At 37.6% G+C, this 16,900-nt stretch overlaps 2 protein-coding genes across 5 annotated transcripts; one reads left to right on the forward strand and one right to left on the reverse strand.

Moving 5' to 3' along the window:
* Positions 1–14: 14 nt before the first annotated feature.
* frrs1a (ferric-chelate reductase 1a) lies at positions 15–9,949 on the forward strand. Of its 2 annotated transcripts, none has more exons than XM_056234712.1 (16): positions 15–77; positions 1,601–1,836; positions 1,966–2,105; positions 2,677–2,771; positions 2,913–3,057; positions 3,151–3,333; positions 3,459–3,557; positions 3,726–3,873; positions 6,943–7,056; positions 7,312–7,427; positions 7,607–7,693; positions 8,394–8,491; positions 8,602–8,660; positions 8,765–8,908; positions 9,129–9,187; positions 9,373–9,949. In XM_056234712.1, exons 2-16 carry the CDS (start codon positions 1,641–1,643, stop codon positions 9,463–9,465), a joined length of 1,776 nt encoding a protein of 591 aa, XP_056090687.1. In that variant the 5' UTR covers positions 15–77; positions 1,601–1,640; the 3' UTR covers positions 9,466–9,949. The 2 variants fall into 2 exon arrangements, with proteins under 2 accessions (XP_056090687.1, XP_056090686.1); XM_056234711.1 differs by lacking the exon at positions 15–77 and adding an exon at positions 1,095–1,115.
* On the reverse strand, positions 9,545–16,684 carry si:ch211-153l6.6 (uncharacterized). Of its 3 annotated transcripts, none has more exons than XM_056234710.1 (4): positions 16,581–16,684; positions 10,826–12,860; positions 10,638–10,726; positions 9,545–10,422 (listed from the first exon to the last, which is right to left on the reverse strand). In XM_056234710.1, the coding sequence occupies exons 1-4, from the start codon at positions 16,584–16,586 to the stop codon at positions 10,327–10,329; spliced, it is 2,226 nt and encodes a 741-aa protein (XP_056090685.1). In that variant the 5' UTR covers positions 16,587–16,684; the 3' UTR covers positions 9,545–10,326. The 3 variants fall into 3 exon arrangements, with proteins under 3 accessions (XP_056090685.1, XP_056090682.1, XP_056090683.1); XM_056234707.1 differs by lacking the exon at positions 16,581–16,684 and adding an exon at positions 14,435–14,747; XM_056234708.1 differs by lacking the exon at positions 16,581–16,684 and adding an exon at positions 14,435–14,747 and having other exon boundaries at positions 10,329–10,449.
* Between the last annotated feature and the right edge of the window lie 216 nt (positions 16,685–16,900).

Consider the following 16,900-nt stretch of genomic DNA (forward strand, 5'->3'; position numbering starts at 1 on the left):
TTTCGATAGGTTGAACCGGTTCACTGGATACTAGAACATGAGTGACCCGAGGATCTGACTCTGACATGGGGCGAAAAGTAAGTTTGGCGAGACGAATTGCAGAACTGATTAGCTACACCCAAGAGATGTGAATTAATTTTAGTGTTGTCTGATGTAAATGCAAATCATATTTAGCTTGTAAAATAATTGTTTTATGAGCTGACTAAAACTAATAACACATGAAAATACAATAATTGTTAAAATTATTCTAATCATCCATAATAACCAGCAATATGTGTACGTACGTACTAGATTATATTCATCTAAATCACTAGGCCACAACGAGATGTAAAAAGAATCACTGAATCGTTTTGTAAACCGGTTCTTTGAAACAAATTGTTCGAAAGAACCGACTGGCGGAAATGTATCTGACTTCCCATCATTACAGTAAACATGGCACGGCCAAAAAAGTATCCTCTATCTCAGACTGGACGGGGTTAAGAATCTAGCGGATAAAGGCCAAACAAGTCTATTTTAAATGAGTAATCGGGGCAATAGTAGCCTAGGCTAATATTTGCCAAGCCATATTACAACATGCATACTGTCCTATTCTGATGCACGACAGTCTAAAATCTAAACTGATATAAACATTTAGATCAGTTTTGCACGGCAACACAGTGTTATAGAGCAGTAGGGTTAAAAGACACACCAGTGTTTTTTTCCTGTTTTCGGCTTAAGGACGTTCCAGTCGCTGGTGAAGGAGGCGTGTGCACGATTCTGCTTCCCTCTACCGTAAATGCACTAATATAAGACACATTGCCATTTACATTCAATGTTTTTTCAGACACATTGTATGCTTATGCAATTGATGAGATATATATATATATTTACTAGTCACTTATTGGCATTACATTCATAGGTACGAATAAATAAATAATGAATAAACAAATAAATACAAATATGAAAAGCGAAAACAAACATAGCTACAACCTAGTTGTTTCAGATTTTGTCTCCATCATGTGGTGGCAGGCCTACAGACTCTTAAAAATGCGACATGACCCGCCCATTCATGTTCAAACCATAAAACTATAATCTGCCAACATTACCTGGTCCTGAGCAGACAGTTTGCTGACAAGGTAAGAGCAGTGCTTTCTTTTGAAAACCTTCAATAACTTTTTATTAACATCTTTATTTTCACACACATACTATATCGTCATTGTTTAACTGAATAGAAAAGTCATGGAAAATTTAATAAATTGGGCAGCAAATTATAATGGCTTTTTCATGAGAGAAAGTGAGTTCAGAACATTTTTTCATATTGGGAAAAAAACACATTTATCATATATATATATATATATATATATATATATATATATATATATATATATATATATATATATATATATATTAATTACAATGGCTGGTAACTGACATACAAATATAAATTCACCCCAGAGAAAATCAATTTCCACAGAAATCACAAATGACAAAAAAAAAAAAAAAAAAAAAACTCTTGAAAATGAATTTGTTAATAAATGTGGGAACCCTAATATAATGTAATATGAATCATAAGGAGCAAGTTATAAACTATGGACTAATGGCCATGTTGTACTCCTCTCAGGATCTATCCACAGAAGAGGATCACTTTGCCTCTGCTGGAAATGTGGAATCCCCGAACGTCTCTGGCAATCCTTGGGACTTTGTGTTTGACAGCTGTAATTGGATACAAAAATGGAAAGGTGGAGAAATCTTGCAAGAGCATGATGCCAGAACATCACAGCCAACCCAACACTACTGCCAGTCCATACACACTGACTGTGAATGCCAGTAAATTCAGCCCAGGGATGGGCATCAGAGGTGAGGGGGAAAACACATTAAACAATGATTATCATTTTTAGCCATTTAGATGTTTTGAGTAAAATTGAACAAACATGTTGCTTCCTTTTGCCAGTTGCCCTAATTTATTGACACTTCCACTGTCCATAGTCACTCTCTCTGGAAGTGAGCACTTTGAAGGCTTTCTAATTCAAGCCCGAGATGCCACAAACCCTGATGGATCAGCTGTGGGCTCATTCGCATTGGTAGATCCCAAGATTTCCCAGCGTTTGACATGCAACAGCATAGAGGTACTTTATAGTGGAGGCCATGGTTTTCACGAAAATATTAATCAGCACAAATGTTTTCCACATTGATAATAATAAGAAATGTTCCTTGAGCACCAAATCAATGACACATGATCACATGACTGATCATGTGACACTGAAAACCGGCATAATGGCTGCTGAAAATTCAGTTTTACCATCACAGGAATAAATTACATATTCAAATATATTAAAATAGAAAATTCAAAATAGTTATTTAAAAAATATATATATTTCACAATATTACTGTTATATTTATAATATATAACAGCAATATATAATATAATATTACTATATTTTTTATCAAATAAATTAAGCCTTGCATGAGTTTTTTCAAATACATTTTGAAACTTTTAACTGGTACTATTTAAAAATATCACAAGAGCAAAAGTTCTATTATACTAAATATCATTTGGTTGGTTGATCACAGCCCTGCTGTTGTATAAATCACTTACCATGAATTATTTGGTATTACAAAGTATGTTGAAATATGTCTCAAAATCTGCTTTTAATGTTAAAGAGTTGACGTACAATAAAAGTATGATGTCTTTTAAAGGGCTCTGCCGTTAGTCACACCAGTAATGCCAAAAAGACAGAAATTCAGGTGATCTGGAAAGCCCCGTCGAATGCCCCTCCCACTGTTCAGTTTCTGTGAGTGTGTTTCTGATCTGACTTTGTCATTCAATGTTGAAAATACTCATAAACAGGTCACTCAGTGTATTGGCTCTTTTCAAACCAATATTTCTGATATATTCACATTTAAAAATTTTTTTTTTTTTTTTTTACATCAAGTGCCACAGTTCTTGCCCACTACAAGACATTCTGGCTCAAACTTCCTGGTCCGGTCATATCTCAGGGTGACGTGACTCCCGCTCCACGTCAATCTACCACCGTCATGTCTACAAACTCTGCAAGCACCTCTATACTACCTGAGCCAGTACGTGCCAAAATACTAAAGATAATCTGCTCGTATAAGCTGCTTTACAGTCTTATATTGTAAAAAACCTGCATGATGCCACTTCTCTTACAGTTCACTCCAGAGGGATGTGGCAGGTGGAAGTCTTGTCTTATTGACCCTGTCGGCTGTAACCCTTCTATGGACACAAACTGCTTCTTCCTTTCTTTTTCTACTTTGGGTCAAAAAGTTTCGTTTGAGCTCAGCGGCCCTGCACAGGGATACGTCTCCTTTGCCCTCTCCAAGGATGAATGGATGGTAAGCATGATCAAATGCATTTCAAATTGTAGTCCTAAAATTGCATTCAGTGCATTATAATGAAGTTGAACTGACTTTAGATATATTACATTCATGTGACCCTGAAGATCTTATTGTTTTTCTAGGGAGATGATGATGCGTACTTGTGCGTAAATGACGGGGGTCGTGTAAGCGTTGAGTCTGCATACACAACAGGAAGGACATACCCAGAGGAGGCATCCCAGGTGAGAGAGCACTTTAGGATTGTAATGCTGCTTTTAGTTTTCAGTATGTTACAACATCATTTTAAAACCATAAAAACATTATAGTCCAAAAAGATGACAATGTGTGCTCTAAACTTTATGCAGTCTCAGTCATAAATGTAATCAGCTGGATTTTTACTTCCTCTGCAGTCTGTGCTGACTGATGTAGGCTGGAGAGTTTCCGATGGGGTCATTCAGTGCAAGTTCTCTAGATCCATCTACACCCCTCAGGATCCGGTCCGATTCAGTCTTAACAACAGTTACTACCTGTTCGTAGCACACGGCACTGCGGAAAATGGTGAGCTTTTTTAACTGCATCAATGACATAGATTGTTGTTATTGTCAATTAAAGCTCTAAAAAATGTTTTTCACTAATTGAAATAAAGCTAAATATATATATATATTAGATGAAACACTTAAACTTAAAAATAAAAAAATTGAAACCACTGCCTTGGCAACTAAATAAAATAAAATAAGATGAAGTTGAAGTACTTAAATGACTAAATAAAACTGAAATAAAAAAAATGAAGTAAAAAAATAAAAATCTAAATAGAAATCTAAAAAACCTAATCAAATGACAAAAGCACATAACAAAAGCACTAAAACTTAAATTAAAATTAAAATGAAAGAATATATATATATTATAATTTCATTTATAATTTATAATTGAATGTAATAATATAATACTAAAATGGAAATGAAAGTTGATATACAGGTCCTTCTAAAAAAATTAGCATATTGTGATAAAGTTCATTATTTTCCATAATATAATGATAAAAATTAAACTTTCATATATTTTAGATTCATTGCACACCAACTGACATATTTCAGGTCTTTTATTGTTTTAATACTGACGATTTTGGCATACAGCTCATGAAAACCCAAAATTCCTGTCTAAAAAATCAGCATATTTCATCCGACCAATAAAAGAAGTGTTTTTAATACAAAAAAAAACAATTATGTAAATTTATGTAAATAAACCTTCAAATAATTATGTTCAGTTATGCACTCAATAGTCAATACTTGGTCGGGAATCCTTTTGCAGAAATGACTGCTTCAATGCGGCGTGGCATGGAGGCAATCAGCCTGTGGCACTGCTGAGGTGTTATGGGGGCCCAGGATGCTTCGATAGCGGCCTTAAGCTCATCCAGAGTGTTGGGTCTTGCGTCTCTCAACTTTTCTTCACAATATCCCACAGATTCTCTATGGGGTTCAGGTCAGGAAAGTTGGCAGGCCAATTGAGCACAGTAATACCATGGTCAGTAAACCATTTACCAGTGGTTTTGGCACTGTGAGCAGGTGCCAGGTCGTGCTGAAAAATGAAATCTTCATCTCCATAAAGCTTTTCAGCAGATGGAAGCATGAAGTGCTCCAAAATCTCCTGATAGCTAGCTGCATTGACCCTGCCCTTGATAAAACACAGTGCACCAACACCAGCAGCTGACATGGCACCCCAGACCATCACTGACTGTGGGTACTTGACACTGGACTTCAGGCATTTTGGCATTTCCTTCTCCCCAGTCTTCCTCCAGACTCTGGCACCTTGGTTTCCGAATGACATGCAAAACTGAGCAACAGTCCAGTGCTGCTTCTCTGTAGCCCAGGTCAGGCGCTTCTGCCGCTGTTTCTGGTTCAAAAGTGGCTTGACCTGGGGCGGCACCTGTAGCCCGTTTCCTGCACACGCCTGTGCACGGTGGCTCTGGATGTTTCTACTCCAGACTCAGTCCACTGCTTCCGCAGGTCCCCCAAGGTCTGGAATCGGTCCTTCTCCACAATCTTCCTCAGGGTCCGGTCACCTCTTCTCGTTGTGCAGCGTTTTTTGCCACACTTTTTCCTTCCCACAGACTTCCCTCTGAGGTGCCTTGATACAGCACTCTGGGAACAGCCTATTTGTTCAGAAATTTCTTTCTGTGTCTTACCCTCTTGCTTGAGGGTGTCAATGATGGCCTTCTGGACAGCAGTCAGGTCGGCAGTCTTACTCATGATTGCGGTTTTGAGTAATGAAACAGGCTGGGAGTTTTTAAAAGCCTCAGGAATCTTTTGCAGGTGTTTAGAGTTAATTATTTGATTCAGATGATTAGGTTAATAGCTCGTTTAGAGACCCTTTTCATGATATGCTAATTTTTTGAGACAGGAATTTGGGGTTTTCATGAGCTGTATGCCAAAATCATCAGTATTAAAACAATAAAAGACCTGAAATATTTCAGTTGGTGTGCAATGAATCTAAAATATATGAAAGTTTAATTTTTATCATTACATTATGGAAAATAATGAACTTTGTCACAATATGCTAATTTTTTGAGAAGGACCTGTATATGTGTGTGTGTGTGTGTGTGTGTGTGTGTGTGTGTGTGTGTGTGTGTGTGTGTGTGTGTGTGTGTGTGTGTGTGTGTGTGATGCGATCTGGGAAAACCCACCACATGGTGAAATTTGACATAGCCTATTACAGGTTTTGATAATCTGTTTTCCAAGTCTGTTTTTATTTCTTTCATTGATTAAAATGACGATTTGTTTTTCTCCGTGCGTGTTCTTAAAGACAAAGACAGTCTTTTCAGCTTGCCACTATAAATTGCAATTTTTCTGCACTAAACTTGTAAATTTTCCCAAGATATATTCAGAGAGGATAGACAAGATGTTATAGAATAATAATTTAATGAAACCCCAATTTTGACAAAAAACTGACATATCTATTTTTAGACCTTACTGAAAACGTACCAGCGCGACATCCGACGGGTTTTCCCAGATCGCATCACACACATATATATATTATACTAAAATAACACTGATGACATATAACAGAATAGATAAGCTACTGTAGATTTAATTTTTGTCTTATGTGTGTTTTTTTAACTGCTACATTTACAGGATGATGAAATAGCAGGAATTGTCGTTCCGGTCATCACGTCTTTCAGGGCTGTATTTCTCCTTTTGGCAATGATCATGCATCTCATCAGATACAGTGTCACATATAACTTTGTTTTTATGGCCTCCCCACTGCGTGTTACTCCACAGATCCGGATTTCTGACCTTGTTAACAAGTGTCTGTGAAGGCCTGAGCAGTCAGTACTCATTTCCTTTCATTTATTTTATGGCAGGGTCATTGGGTGCACAGGGAATAAAATAGTTACAGCTGGTTTGCTAAACTCTGATTTAAACGTTTACAAGGAAACGAGCACACGTGCATTTCTTAAAACACTTTGACCAGGTGATGTCCTACAATTTACACAGCAATTGTCTCACATTTTAGATACATTTTTTTATATCTTTATTGTATAATAAATCACATTTTTTATTGATAGAAATGGTGTGAGATTATGCTTTATCCAAGTTATCTCATCAGTTTTATTGTTGTTTTGTTGTGCTGCAGGTATGATCCATAGACACACGTGGCAGCCACTGATATCGTCCCACCATCAGATCATAACCGGTCCTCCTGAGATACTGACAGGTTCTCGATCTCCACTGCTCATGAAATGTCATGGTAAGTGTTTTGCTGCAATTAAGTTTACTGCAGGATACTGAGACTTCCATGAATGGTTAAATATATGGTCAGGAAAAGGAAATGTTGCAAGTGCAATTATCATCATTGTGCCATTGAAAAGTGTATTGTAACTGCTGTGGAATAAAAGCATGGCAATTTGGTAATTCGATAAACTACTACATGTTATTGGTGTAAATTGCAAAACGCTGTCATTTGCAAGTTTACAAATATAATTCCAAATGTACATGCATGCAGGAGCTCTAATGCTGATTGCCTGGATGCTAGCAGGAAGCACTGGAACATTAATCACTGGCTATTTTAAACCTGATTGGCCAGAACGAACATTGTTTGGGCAAAAAATATGGTTCCAGGTATGAATTATGTTTTTATACAGGCCATTTATGCTTCTATTGCAAACAAAATCTATGAAACAAGCTATTGCTTGCTGCTTATTACTTATTAGTGCTTTAATACTTTTCAGTTTTCTGCACATTTCACTTGTAATCAGCTTTTCCTAACTGCATATATTTTTCATTTTCTGTGTTTACAGGTGCATCGCATGTTGATGTCCCTTACAGTTTTGCTCACAGCAGTGGGCTTCATTTTTCCTTTTATCTACCGAGGAAAATGGAGCACAGTGAGTAAAGCCTGTGCTCTCTCCCTAGACAATGTTTTGCAATAAAATGCAATACATATTTTAAACAGACAAAATTCAATGTATTAAATGCCACAGTTACGCTCTTTGCCAATAGGGGGCGTCCTATTTTATTTAGAGAGTGTCTTATAATTATGGTGTGGTGTTATATTGTAGCCTATGTTGTATTGTCTATAATATGTGTTTAGGTGGAAAGTGGTATTTATTAATATTTTTAATTAACTTTTATTTTTGTTTTCAGATTTTATTTCAAGTTTAGTTTAAGAGTAACACTTTACAATAAGGTTTCACTTGTTTAGATTAGTTAACTACAGTAGTTAACATTAACTAACAATGAACAATACCTTTAAAGCATTTATTAATCCAGCATTTATTCATTTATTATAGTAATTTATTAATACATTTTTAAGATCAAAAGTTGTATCTTTTAACAATACTTAGTACACTGTGAACTAACATGAATTTGAACATTTGTATTAATGAACATTAACAACGGTTAATATATGCTGTAAAATATATATTGTTCATTGTTAGTTCATGTAGCAAATGAGACTATTTCTAATTTAATTGAATTGAATTTTTTTCATCTAATATTTAGATTTTCATTTATTTCAGATTTATTTAATCTTCTGAAAATAGTTTTGGTTTTAGTTAACAATCCTACTACCAAATGTCTTTGCAGAGAGCAGGTGCTCATCCTTACCTAGGCTGCACAGTTATGATTCTCACTTTCTGTCAGCCTATAATGGCTGCATTCAGACCAGCTCCAGACTCCTCAAGGTAATGACTCATCAATGAACTCATATTTACATCTTCTGCTTACATATCTGAATTGAAAAACATAATGAAGTGAGTAGAATAACACCAGGATAATCATTTCATTTTCCCAGGAGATGGATATTCAAATGGTTGCACTGGGGTGTTGGAAATGCTGCTGAAATTATTGCCGGTGAATTCCGCTCTTTGGGATTTTGTTGTTTAGAAAATGTATCTCAAATAAATCCATTTCTATCAGTAATAATTAATAAAAAATTTTTTTTTTTTTTTTTGCAGTGATTTCCATATTTTTTGGAACAAAGCAACAGTCTCTTTTGCTACCTTACCCATGGACCACAGGGGTTCTCTCTGCTTTTGTGGTTTGGACCATTGTGTTAAAGCTTGTGTTAAAACTTCATAAGCATGATGTTATTAGAAAAGGTTTGTATAAATCATTTTTACATTAAACACCTCTGAAAGACTGTGCAAAAGCAAAAGTCTGATTGATTTGGAAGTACACAGTACCTGTTCAGTGACGTTCCCTCTTCCCGTGGTTCAGACATACATTTGAAGATGATTCCAACTGAGAGTGAAATGAAGCAAAATATGTTTTCAAAGATATGTAACATTATATATTTAGTCATTTTTCTTGTTTCAACAGCAAGTGTCAATGAAGAAGAACTTCCAGTTATCTCAGACTTTTCAGGGAAAGTAAACTGGGTAAGTTTACTTTACTCAGACTTAAAGGTGGAGATTTAAAAAAAAGAAAAACTTAATAAATAATAAAAGAAATCAGTGTGTATTGCAATAGGCACAACAAAAACTTAGTCAAATTATTAGGCTCAAAAACAACCTTACATAGTGTTCATCTAAGCATCTAAATGCCCTTCTTTCTGCTTCCACAGGATACCAAGTTTAGAGTGGCTGTCCTTGCTGTGTTTGTGCTCGGAAACTCAGCTTTCTGTATCTCAATGCTCGTCTCCATAGGGAACGTATAACCAACATATCAATCACATGGCAGCTTTTCAGGACATAAACTGGGATGAAGGCCTACAATTATTTATACAGCAGAACAAATCAGTTGTCATTTCATTTTATTGCAAGGTTTGAACAGTATTTTTGCATTGAAAACATCCTGCAAGGAAAAAACATATCGTTTAAGATGCCATTTCAAACATGAATATTATGACGTGAAATTCACACATATTTTCAATTATTATTTTCACACAGGAATAAATGTTGACATTATAAGCACGCAATCAAAGCATAAAATATTTAAAAGGCTCACAATGTAATAATTGTACAGAAGCCAGCTACTTATCTGTAACACCTCTGGAAGCTACATCCATAATACTCTATAATAGACATTCCAAGAAGCTGTTTCTCTTGTCTTAAATTGCACTTTTAATCAGATTAAATCAATAATAAATGTATTTTTTATTTACTTCTGCTCTCCACTGTATGGCTAAAGTGACAAAATATCTTATAAACAAGAAACTGAATTGTTAAGACTCAAAATTAGTGTTTCTTTTAAACAATGTATGTTATGTGAAATCAGAATAATATATTTCTCAGTGTTTGGTGTTATTTTTGTACATAGTGCAATTTAGGAATGCATTACTGTATACATTTTACATCTGCAGTAATATAAAAGTGTACCCAGGATAAAATTCAGAATGAAAATAGTACTATTCGCATCCAAAAATTAAAAAAGGTATGACATCAGTTCTGAATATTTTTACTCACCTATTAAGTTCCAGGTTTGTACTAATGACTGTTTTACTCTGAATCTATTTCTACATGCGTATACTGTAATGGAAACTTGATTTGTGCGTCGGTGCTTCATTTAGGCAAATCATTCAGTCTTGTTGCTGATGATTGGCAAAGATACCTGCCTCCCACCTCTGGGCCAGGGCACTTTTTCGTCTGACTCGAGGGAAAGGAGCTTCAAGGAACTAAAGGAGAAAACTTCACCTGTAAAACTGCATGCAGTTTCCAGTTTCAAGGTGAAATGGGCACAGATCAATGAGATGTGAAACAGATGAAAAACAGTTGCTTTGCAATGTAATTCAGTAAAACACTTATATATGATTCATGATAGGACAAACAGAAAAAATACGTACAGTTTAAAATCTGCAACTTTGAATCAGCATGTCTAAATTGAATGTACCTTGTGGTCGCAGGAAAAAGCGGAGCGATCCATTTTGCGCGTCTTCGATGGAGATGAGGGGGATGACTTGGATTTTGCTGGTACTTCTCCTGTAAAGTGTCCAAATAAAAGAATGACGTTTGCTTAACTACATATTTGTGTAATAACATCAACGAAGTAAATACTTTACTAGTTGCAAAATGTGCTACCTGGTCTCTCATAAGTGAAATTCTGCAGTTGGCTGGGGGACACGAGGACTGTGTCATATCTCTCCTTTACATATAGTTGTGCTCTCTGCCTCCTAAGCTCCTCTTCTCTTTGCTTCACCAACTTGATCTCCTGATCCACCAGAGACTGGGTGCTGTGAGAGCGCAGTTTGAAGAAGGGATTGTTCTGAAACGTGCTCTCTTGTGTCTCTTGACATGCAGTGCTCAGGCAGAATTCCGAGGCACTTCGAATTATGAGATTTGATGTCTCCAGGATTATCACGTTGTTCATGTCTGGCCATTCTTGGAAACTGCTGGTCCCTGGAGAGAGCAGCCCACCTTTCCCTCGATTCCGTGGACTTGTGGGGTACGAATCCGGCTCAAGTATAATGACATTGCTGGCGGTCATTTCATGGTATGTGGGATTTCTTCCAGAAGATGCAGTGACGGACAAAGTTGGAGTTCTTGCACTAGGGGACCTCTGAGACCTGCATCTGTCTTCCGGTGTGTCACACATCCGTCCTTTCTCCCCAGGCTCTGATCTGCTGTGGTGAAGAACACTAGGCCTGGGTTGAACTTGTGTAGCGTCACCTGCAGATATCTTTGCCATTGCCCTCTCTCGTCTGAAATTCTCCTCTCGCTCGAGAGCTTCACGGATCTCCCGCTCCACTGGAGTCTCTGGCTCATCGTAAGGTGACCTGTAGCTTGTGTCATCCAGACCAGAATCCTCTGAACAGGGGCTGAATTGAGTGTACTGGTACTCCCCCAGACCAAGACTCTCGATGTCAGGGTCTCTTCTAGGGCGATCAATGTTGCGGACAGGTGTATACATGAAGCTGTGCCCACCCTGGCAAGATCCCTGCTTCATCACTGGCCGGTGCACCAGACCCTTGGTCTGCTCTTCCATCTTCTGCCATTGCTTGCGTGCAACCCTGAAATCCAGATGCTCTGTGCTGACATTCTCGCTCTTTATTTCCTGAACCACGCAGAAGTCCTGCGGCAACTTCTTGTCGAGCTCTGAAGTTGAACAAGACAGGCGCTGCAGGTTGTGCTTTGAGGTTTTCCCAAGCTCATCTTCGTCCTCTGCAATCTTTGTTAAGCTGCAGTAATGGACAGAGGAGTCCAAAGAAATATCTTGCAGCTCACATTCGGTGGGACACTCTGGTTGTTCTAGAATTTCAGTTGCATTAAGGTTCAAAGCCAGGGCTTCATCTTCAGGTTCAGCATTGCTATCAATCACTTCAACTTCTTCCTGCCTTGCTTGGTCTTCCGGGATTACCTCTGCTTCATCCATACCCAAGAGATCACCGTTCTCTTCAATCTCCTCTTTGTTGACAGCTGGTGGAACTGAAGATCTCCATGGCTCCTCAGCATCACTGTCTGATGAAATGATGGCCATTTCCACAAGCAGACAGTCACTCAGGTCATCTCGATCCACATCCGGGCAAGTTTCAGTCTGGACTTCAGAAATCACCAGCTCGTTCATTTGCTGCTCCAGCACAGATTCTTCTTCTGCCTCCACCCTCTCCTCAGGTTCATTGTGCTCCTCCTCCTGGGCATCATCAGAATTGTTGATTTCCATTTCCTCTTCTGGTTGGTCATTTGTGTGCGGGTCTTCGTGAGAATCAGAGGTCAAAGATTCTCTACCATTCGGCAGTTCTTGTTTGTTGACCATAACGCTATCTTGAGATTCTTTGCTCCCATCAGATTCACCTGAGCTCTCACTTGCATTGGTTATGCCTTTGTCGTTTTGCCCATCGAGGTCTTCATGGGGGTTGCTCTTTCTGGTATCCAGGCACTCTGAGAAATATGTGTCAAAACATTCATTTACCTCCTCAGTGAATTGGCATGTCTGGTCCTCTGTACACCCAGGATCCATTTTACAGTCTGGTAGATCAGCCATTTCTGAAAGCTGGCTGGTCTCCATGGTGACTTTTTCAGAGAGGTATTTCTGCTCTTTTTGTTGCTGATTTACAGAGGTGCTTTTGCCTTCATTTAGTTCACTTCCATATGACCTTCCCACACCAGCTGTGGCTCTCTAAGAAAGTTACATTGCAACAGATATGTTTAGAATTAAAGATACCAAGCTTAGAAAGACTCAAAACATGACAAACGCCAACATTTGTTTTCTCTTAGTCTTGGTCCTTGAAAAGTCTCAGATCCAATTAACATAGACAACCAGCCTTGTGCTGTTTTCTGCAGAATTGCACAGTGTCACTTTAGTTTCATCAAGCTATTCTGGCATCCATGCTGTGAGGAGTGGGTGGGTGGACCTCTTTGATACCAAAGAACCATGAGAAGTGGTTTCTAACAAAGCAGGCAATTACGAAGTGGGCTGAAAATCTACATTAAAGGATGTTTTAGTATAGCCTCAGAGAAAATATGTGACCTCTGCTTTAATTTTAAGTATGTCATTTTAAATAAACTCGGGTTGGCCAATGAGTTAATTCAAGTTGTGATCACAAAACCTTCTAAGCTTAAAGAGAATGCTAAAACTACTGACAAAGTACACTACTTTCTTGAAAGTATAAATCCAAAAGCTAATCGGATGACTGCACTCAGTTACAATCTACAATAATTCATATTTCCTTCAAATGTATCACTTAATCATTTATCATTTCCCTTCTTTGTGCTGCTTCAGTGCTCACACTCATGCAACATAAACTGAGAGGAGCTTACATTATGTGGATGATCAAAATGCCATTTCATTTAATACTGTCATAGTCATCATTTATTTGCAAGATATGACTTCAGAGGGTCTGTTCTGTGTTTTTGTCCCAAAAAGTAGTGGTTGCCTGGCAACATGCTCCATCTGAGAAGGCTGTCTTGTTTATTATACAGTAAGAGCCATGTATATGCAGCTCACTAGTCAGAGACAACCTTATCAAAGTGCCATGATGCAGTTGGTTTATTAGAGCAATCAGCCTGAGCTTATCCAGTAAGAGAGACAGAGAAACAAATCTATTGCTCATATCGAGCGGATATGATGTTCTTTTATGCATGCCTGCTGGTGCTGTGACCACCATTAACCCCTGTCTGTTTTGGAAAATTGATTTCTAATGTCTGAACATCGCATCCACTTTGCCAGAGGTGGAATTCTGCAGATAGCAAAATGATGTCATCAGTTATTATCCAATAAGTGTGACTGTTGCATTAAAGGGAAATATCCCCCCAAAATTAAGATGTGTTAGGGACTAACACCCTCTGTCACCATTTACTTTCATTGCATCTTGTTTCCATCCAATGAAAGTGAATGGTGATGGATCTCATTTTGTTTTCCACAGAACGTATATGGATTTGCTTTTTGTGGTGAAGGTGATTTATCCCTTTAAGTCAAACTTCTCTGGTAAATGGGTATATTCTACTATATCACTGCAGTGTTGACATTACAAGCAGATAAGGAATTTATACCGATGAGTCATAGAGATTTCGGATATAGACAGCAGCATCATAACTCTTTTTAAATACACTGGACACTCTTCCAAGCACGACAGTACAAATGCAGCACACAGAATTCCTGCATCACTCGCTCGTCGTGCCTTGCGCATGCAGATGTTCACCAAAGCATACGGATGCAACAGATGCACAAAGCTTCAATATTTTGATACCTACCAGCAGCTTTAAAAAGAGGAGCCAAACGGATATCATCTCCAATCTACCGCAATACGCACATGCCTGAATAATTTGCACTGATAACGCGAGTAACCAAATGGCGACGCGTCGCGAGTAATTCATAGGTTGAACTCGATGAGGGAAAATCAAGCTCGCGACAAATTCCTGTTCAGACCTATCGATCCGTCAGCAATTGTCAATGTGAAATAGAGCAGATAAAGATATTGACAGCAACTGAATGCACGAGCCCCGCCAGCACTGGTTGCACTGAAACGGAGCCGCTCTGTCCCTCTGGGCGCCCACACTTTCTCAACCAACTATTGAACGCTTGGTTGTGCCCACGCGATTTTTGAACATGCAGTCCATATTCTAAGCAAGGTCACTCTTGGACTCTTCTTTTATATATATGGGTAGGATGGGGGGAAGACCATATGGTCTTAACAACAATATGGATTTAGCCTACTTTTAAACTGTAACATATTTAGATAACTTTAGCATGTGCAGGATGATGATGCATCAGCCAATGCTATTAGGAAATAAATAGAAACATTTACTTATTTAGTTGTTATAGCGCAAAATGTAAAACATAAAAAAGGGTAATATGGCACTGGGGGAAAGTTGACACCCCCCCACCCCTCCCTCTCAAGCCCCCCTGGATACACTTTTGCAGAATGTATAAATAACTTTGTATATGATTCTTATTAATATTTACATATTGTTTAAAGTGTCATTAATGTAAAATACTAAATCAACTATTGTATTTAAAATTTTATTCTGAAAATTTGGTTAATAATGATAATAATTTAATAACCGATGACAGACACAGCAGAATTGGAGTAAAAGAGATTTATCTGAAAGGTAAAATTATTCTCTGACTTGTATATGTAACGATTATATTCTCTTATGTTATGTTGCCTGTTTGTTTACCTAATTTCCCAATGCTTCTGCTCCTTATTGGTTGTCATAGTTACTGATTTGATTTGTCACGCACCTCTGTGCCATCTAGTTTCCTTTGTTTGCTCTGTGTATTTAAGTCCTCAGTTTGAGTAAGTTCCCTGTCCGGTATTGTTTGTGTTCAAGTATCTTCTTAAGCTCCTGTTGTTCTCTCAGTGTTTAAATAAATAGTGTTTTGACTATGAATGCATATTTAATGATTTCAGTCAACTAACCTATAGGTTACAAAAGCAAATATGTCTGATATGTACATCTAATTTATAGAAATACTAAATAACAATAAACAATTAATTACAATAATTAGTCAATTTACACTAGTAACAACTTTGCACCAATTCTGGGGGAGGGGGTCATCTTACCCCAAGGGTCTAATTTTATATTTTATACTCCAAAATAAAAACTATAACTTTTACTCATACAAATAAAAATAAAAAAACAACGATGTGTCCACAAATTTCTCATTAACAAATAGACACAAAAAACTCAACATAATATTTTCCAGAGACACAGAATTAGATGAGTTAACATCAAAACTGTTTAGACTGACTAAATCTCACAAATGTTGATATTCTATATTTATTATCTACAAAACTCATCCTCTCATCCTCCACTTAGACTCTAAGCCAAACCAATCCTCATGTATCATTATGTTTTTCCAGGAATAACCCAGAATTCTGTATTCCTCAACTGCCACATCTGTTCTATTGTAATAATATCACATGTGATGCAAACTCTATTAATTTTCTTCAGAATAAGCAATTCAAATCTGCTTGCAGAGCATCATAGTAAAAATAACAAAAGTTTGTTTGAGGATATTCTGTCTGTATGCTGCCTGTGTTACTGGCTCAGTCTCTGCATGTTTTCCCCCATCTTTTCTGTTTTTGCTACCAACCCACACAATTGACAGAAAAACAGCATGAGCACACTCCAGCAAATTGCAAATGTAACACCAAAAAAGGCATCATCTCTCTCTCCTCCGTCTTTTCTACTGAAGACCTTCCCACTACAATGCACAAATTCGCCAAAACTCCAAAGTGTACATCTGAGCCTTTTTTAAACTCTGTTGAAGATGCATAAAAATGTTTCTCACCAGACGCAGGTGCACAATGACACGACCCATCCAGACAGATGAGTTACACTACAGTAATGTGTATTCCATATCAATACAAAAGTTTGAAATGTAAATACTTACTGTCATGGAGCTTTGAGGTCGGCTGGTTTAACAGTGAAGGTCTCGTTTCGTCCTTTGAGTGCATGTATTTGACAGAAGCTACAGCTGTGATTGAATGCGTGGGAATCGACCAATGGCAGCACAGTAACTCCACTGACAGACATGACAAGCTCAAGCTCAAACACATATAGACACATATAGGGAAAGGAGAATATACCTAAAAAATATATTTGCACACAATCCCCAATGCTCTGGCAAAAAAGCTCACACTAGACGACTGTTATCAGACAGTTTCGCCGGTGAACAGAATTAAATACAGAGGCTCAGTGTATTAAAGGATC

The sequence above is a fragment of the Rhinichthys klamathensis genome, unplaced genomic scaffold (genome assembly GCF_029890125.1).
Source record: "Rhinichthys klamathensis goyatoka isolate OS25496 unplaced genomic scaffold, OSU_Roscu_1.1 h1tg000402l_1, whole genome shotgun sequence".
Lineage (NCBI taxonomy): Eukaryota > Metazoa > Chordata > Actinopteri > Cypriniformes > Leuciscidae > Rhinichthys > Rhinichthys klamathensis.

Coding starts and splice junctions, on each gene's coding strand:
- frrs1a (XM_056234712.1), top strand. CDS start 1,641: ATGTGGAATCCCCGAACGTCTCTGGCAATCCTTGGGACTTTGTGTTTG. Junction 2,772..2,912: donor CCTCCCACTGTTCAGTTTCT/GTGAGTGTGTTT, acceptor TTTTACATCAAG/TGCCACAGTTCTTGCCCACT. Junction 7,057..7,311: donor ACTGCTCATGAAATGTCATG/GTAAGTGTTTTG, acceptor ACATGCATGCAG/GAGCTCTAATGCTGATTGCC.
- si:ch211-153l6.6 (XM_056234707.1), bottom strand. CDS start 14,557: ATGAATTACTCGCGACGCGTCGCCATTTGGTTACTCGCGTTATCAGTG. Junction 12,861..14,434: donor TCCTCTTTTTAAAGCTGCTG/GTAGGTATCAAA, acceptor TAACTTTCTTAG/AGAGCCACAGCTGGTGTGGG. Junction 10,423..10,637: donor CTTTTTCCTGCGACCACAAG/GTACATTCAATT, acceptor TTTCTCCTTTAG/TTCCTTGAAGCTCCTTTCCC.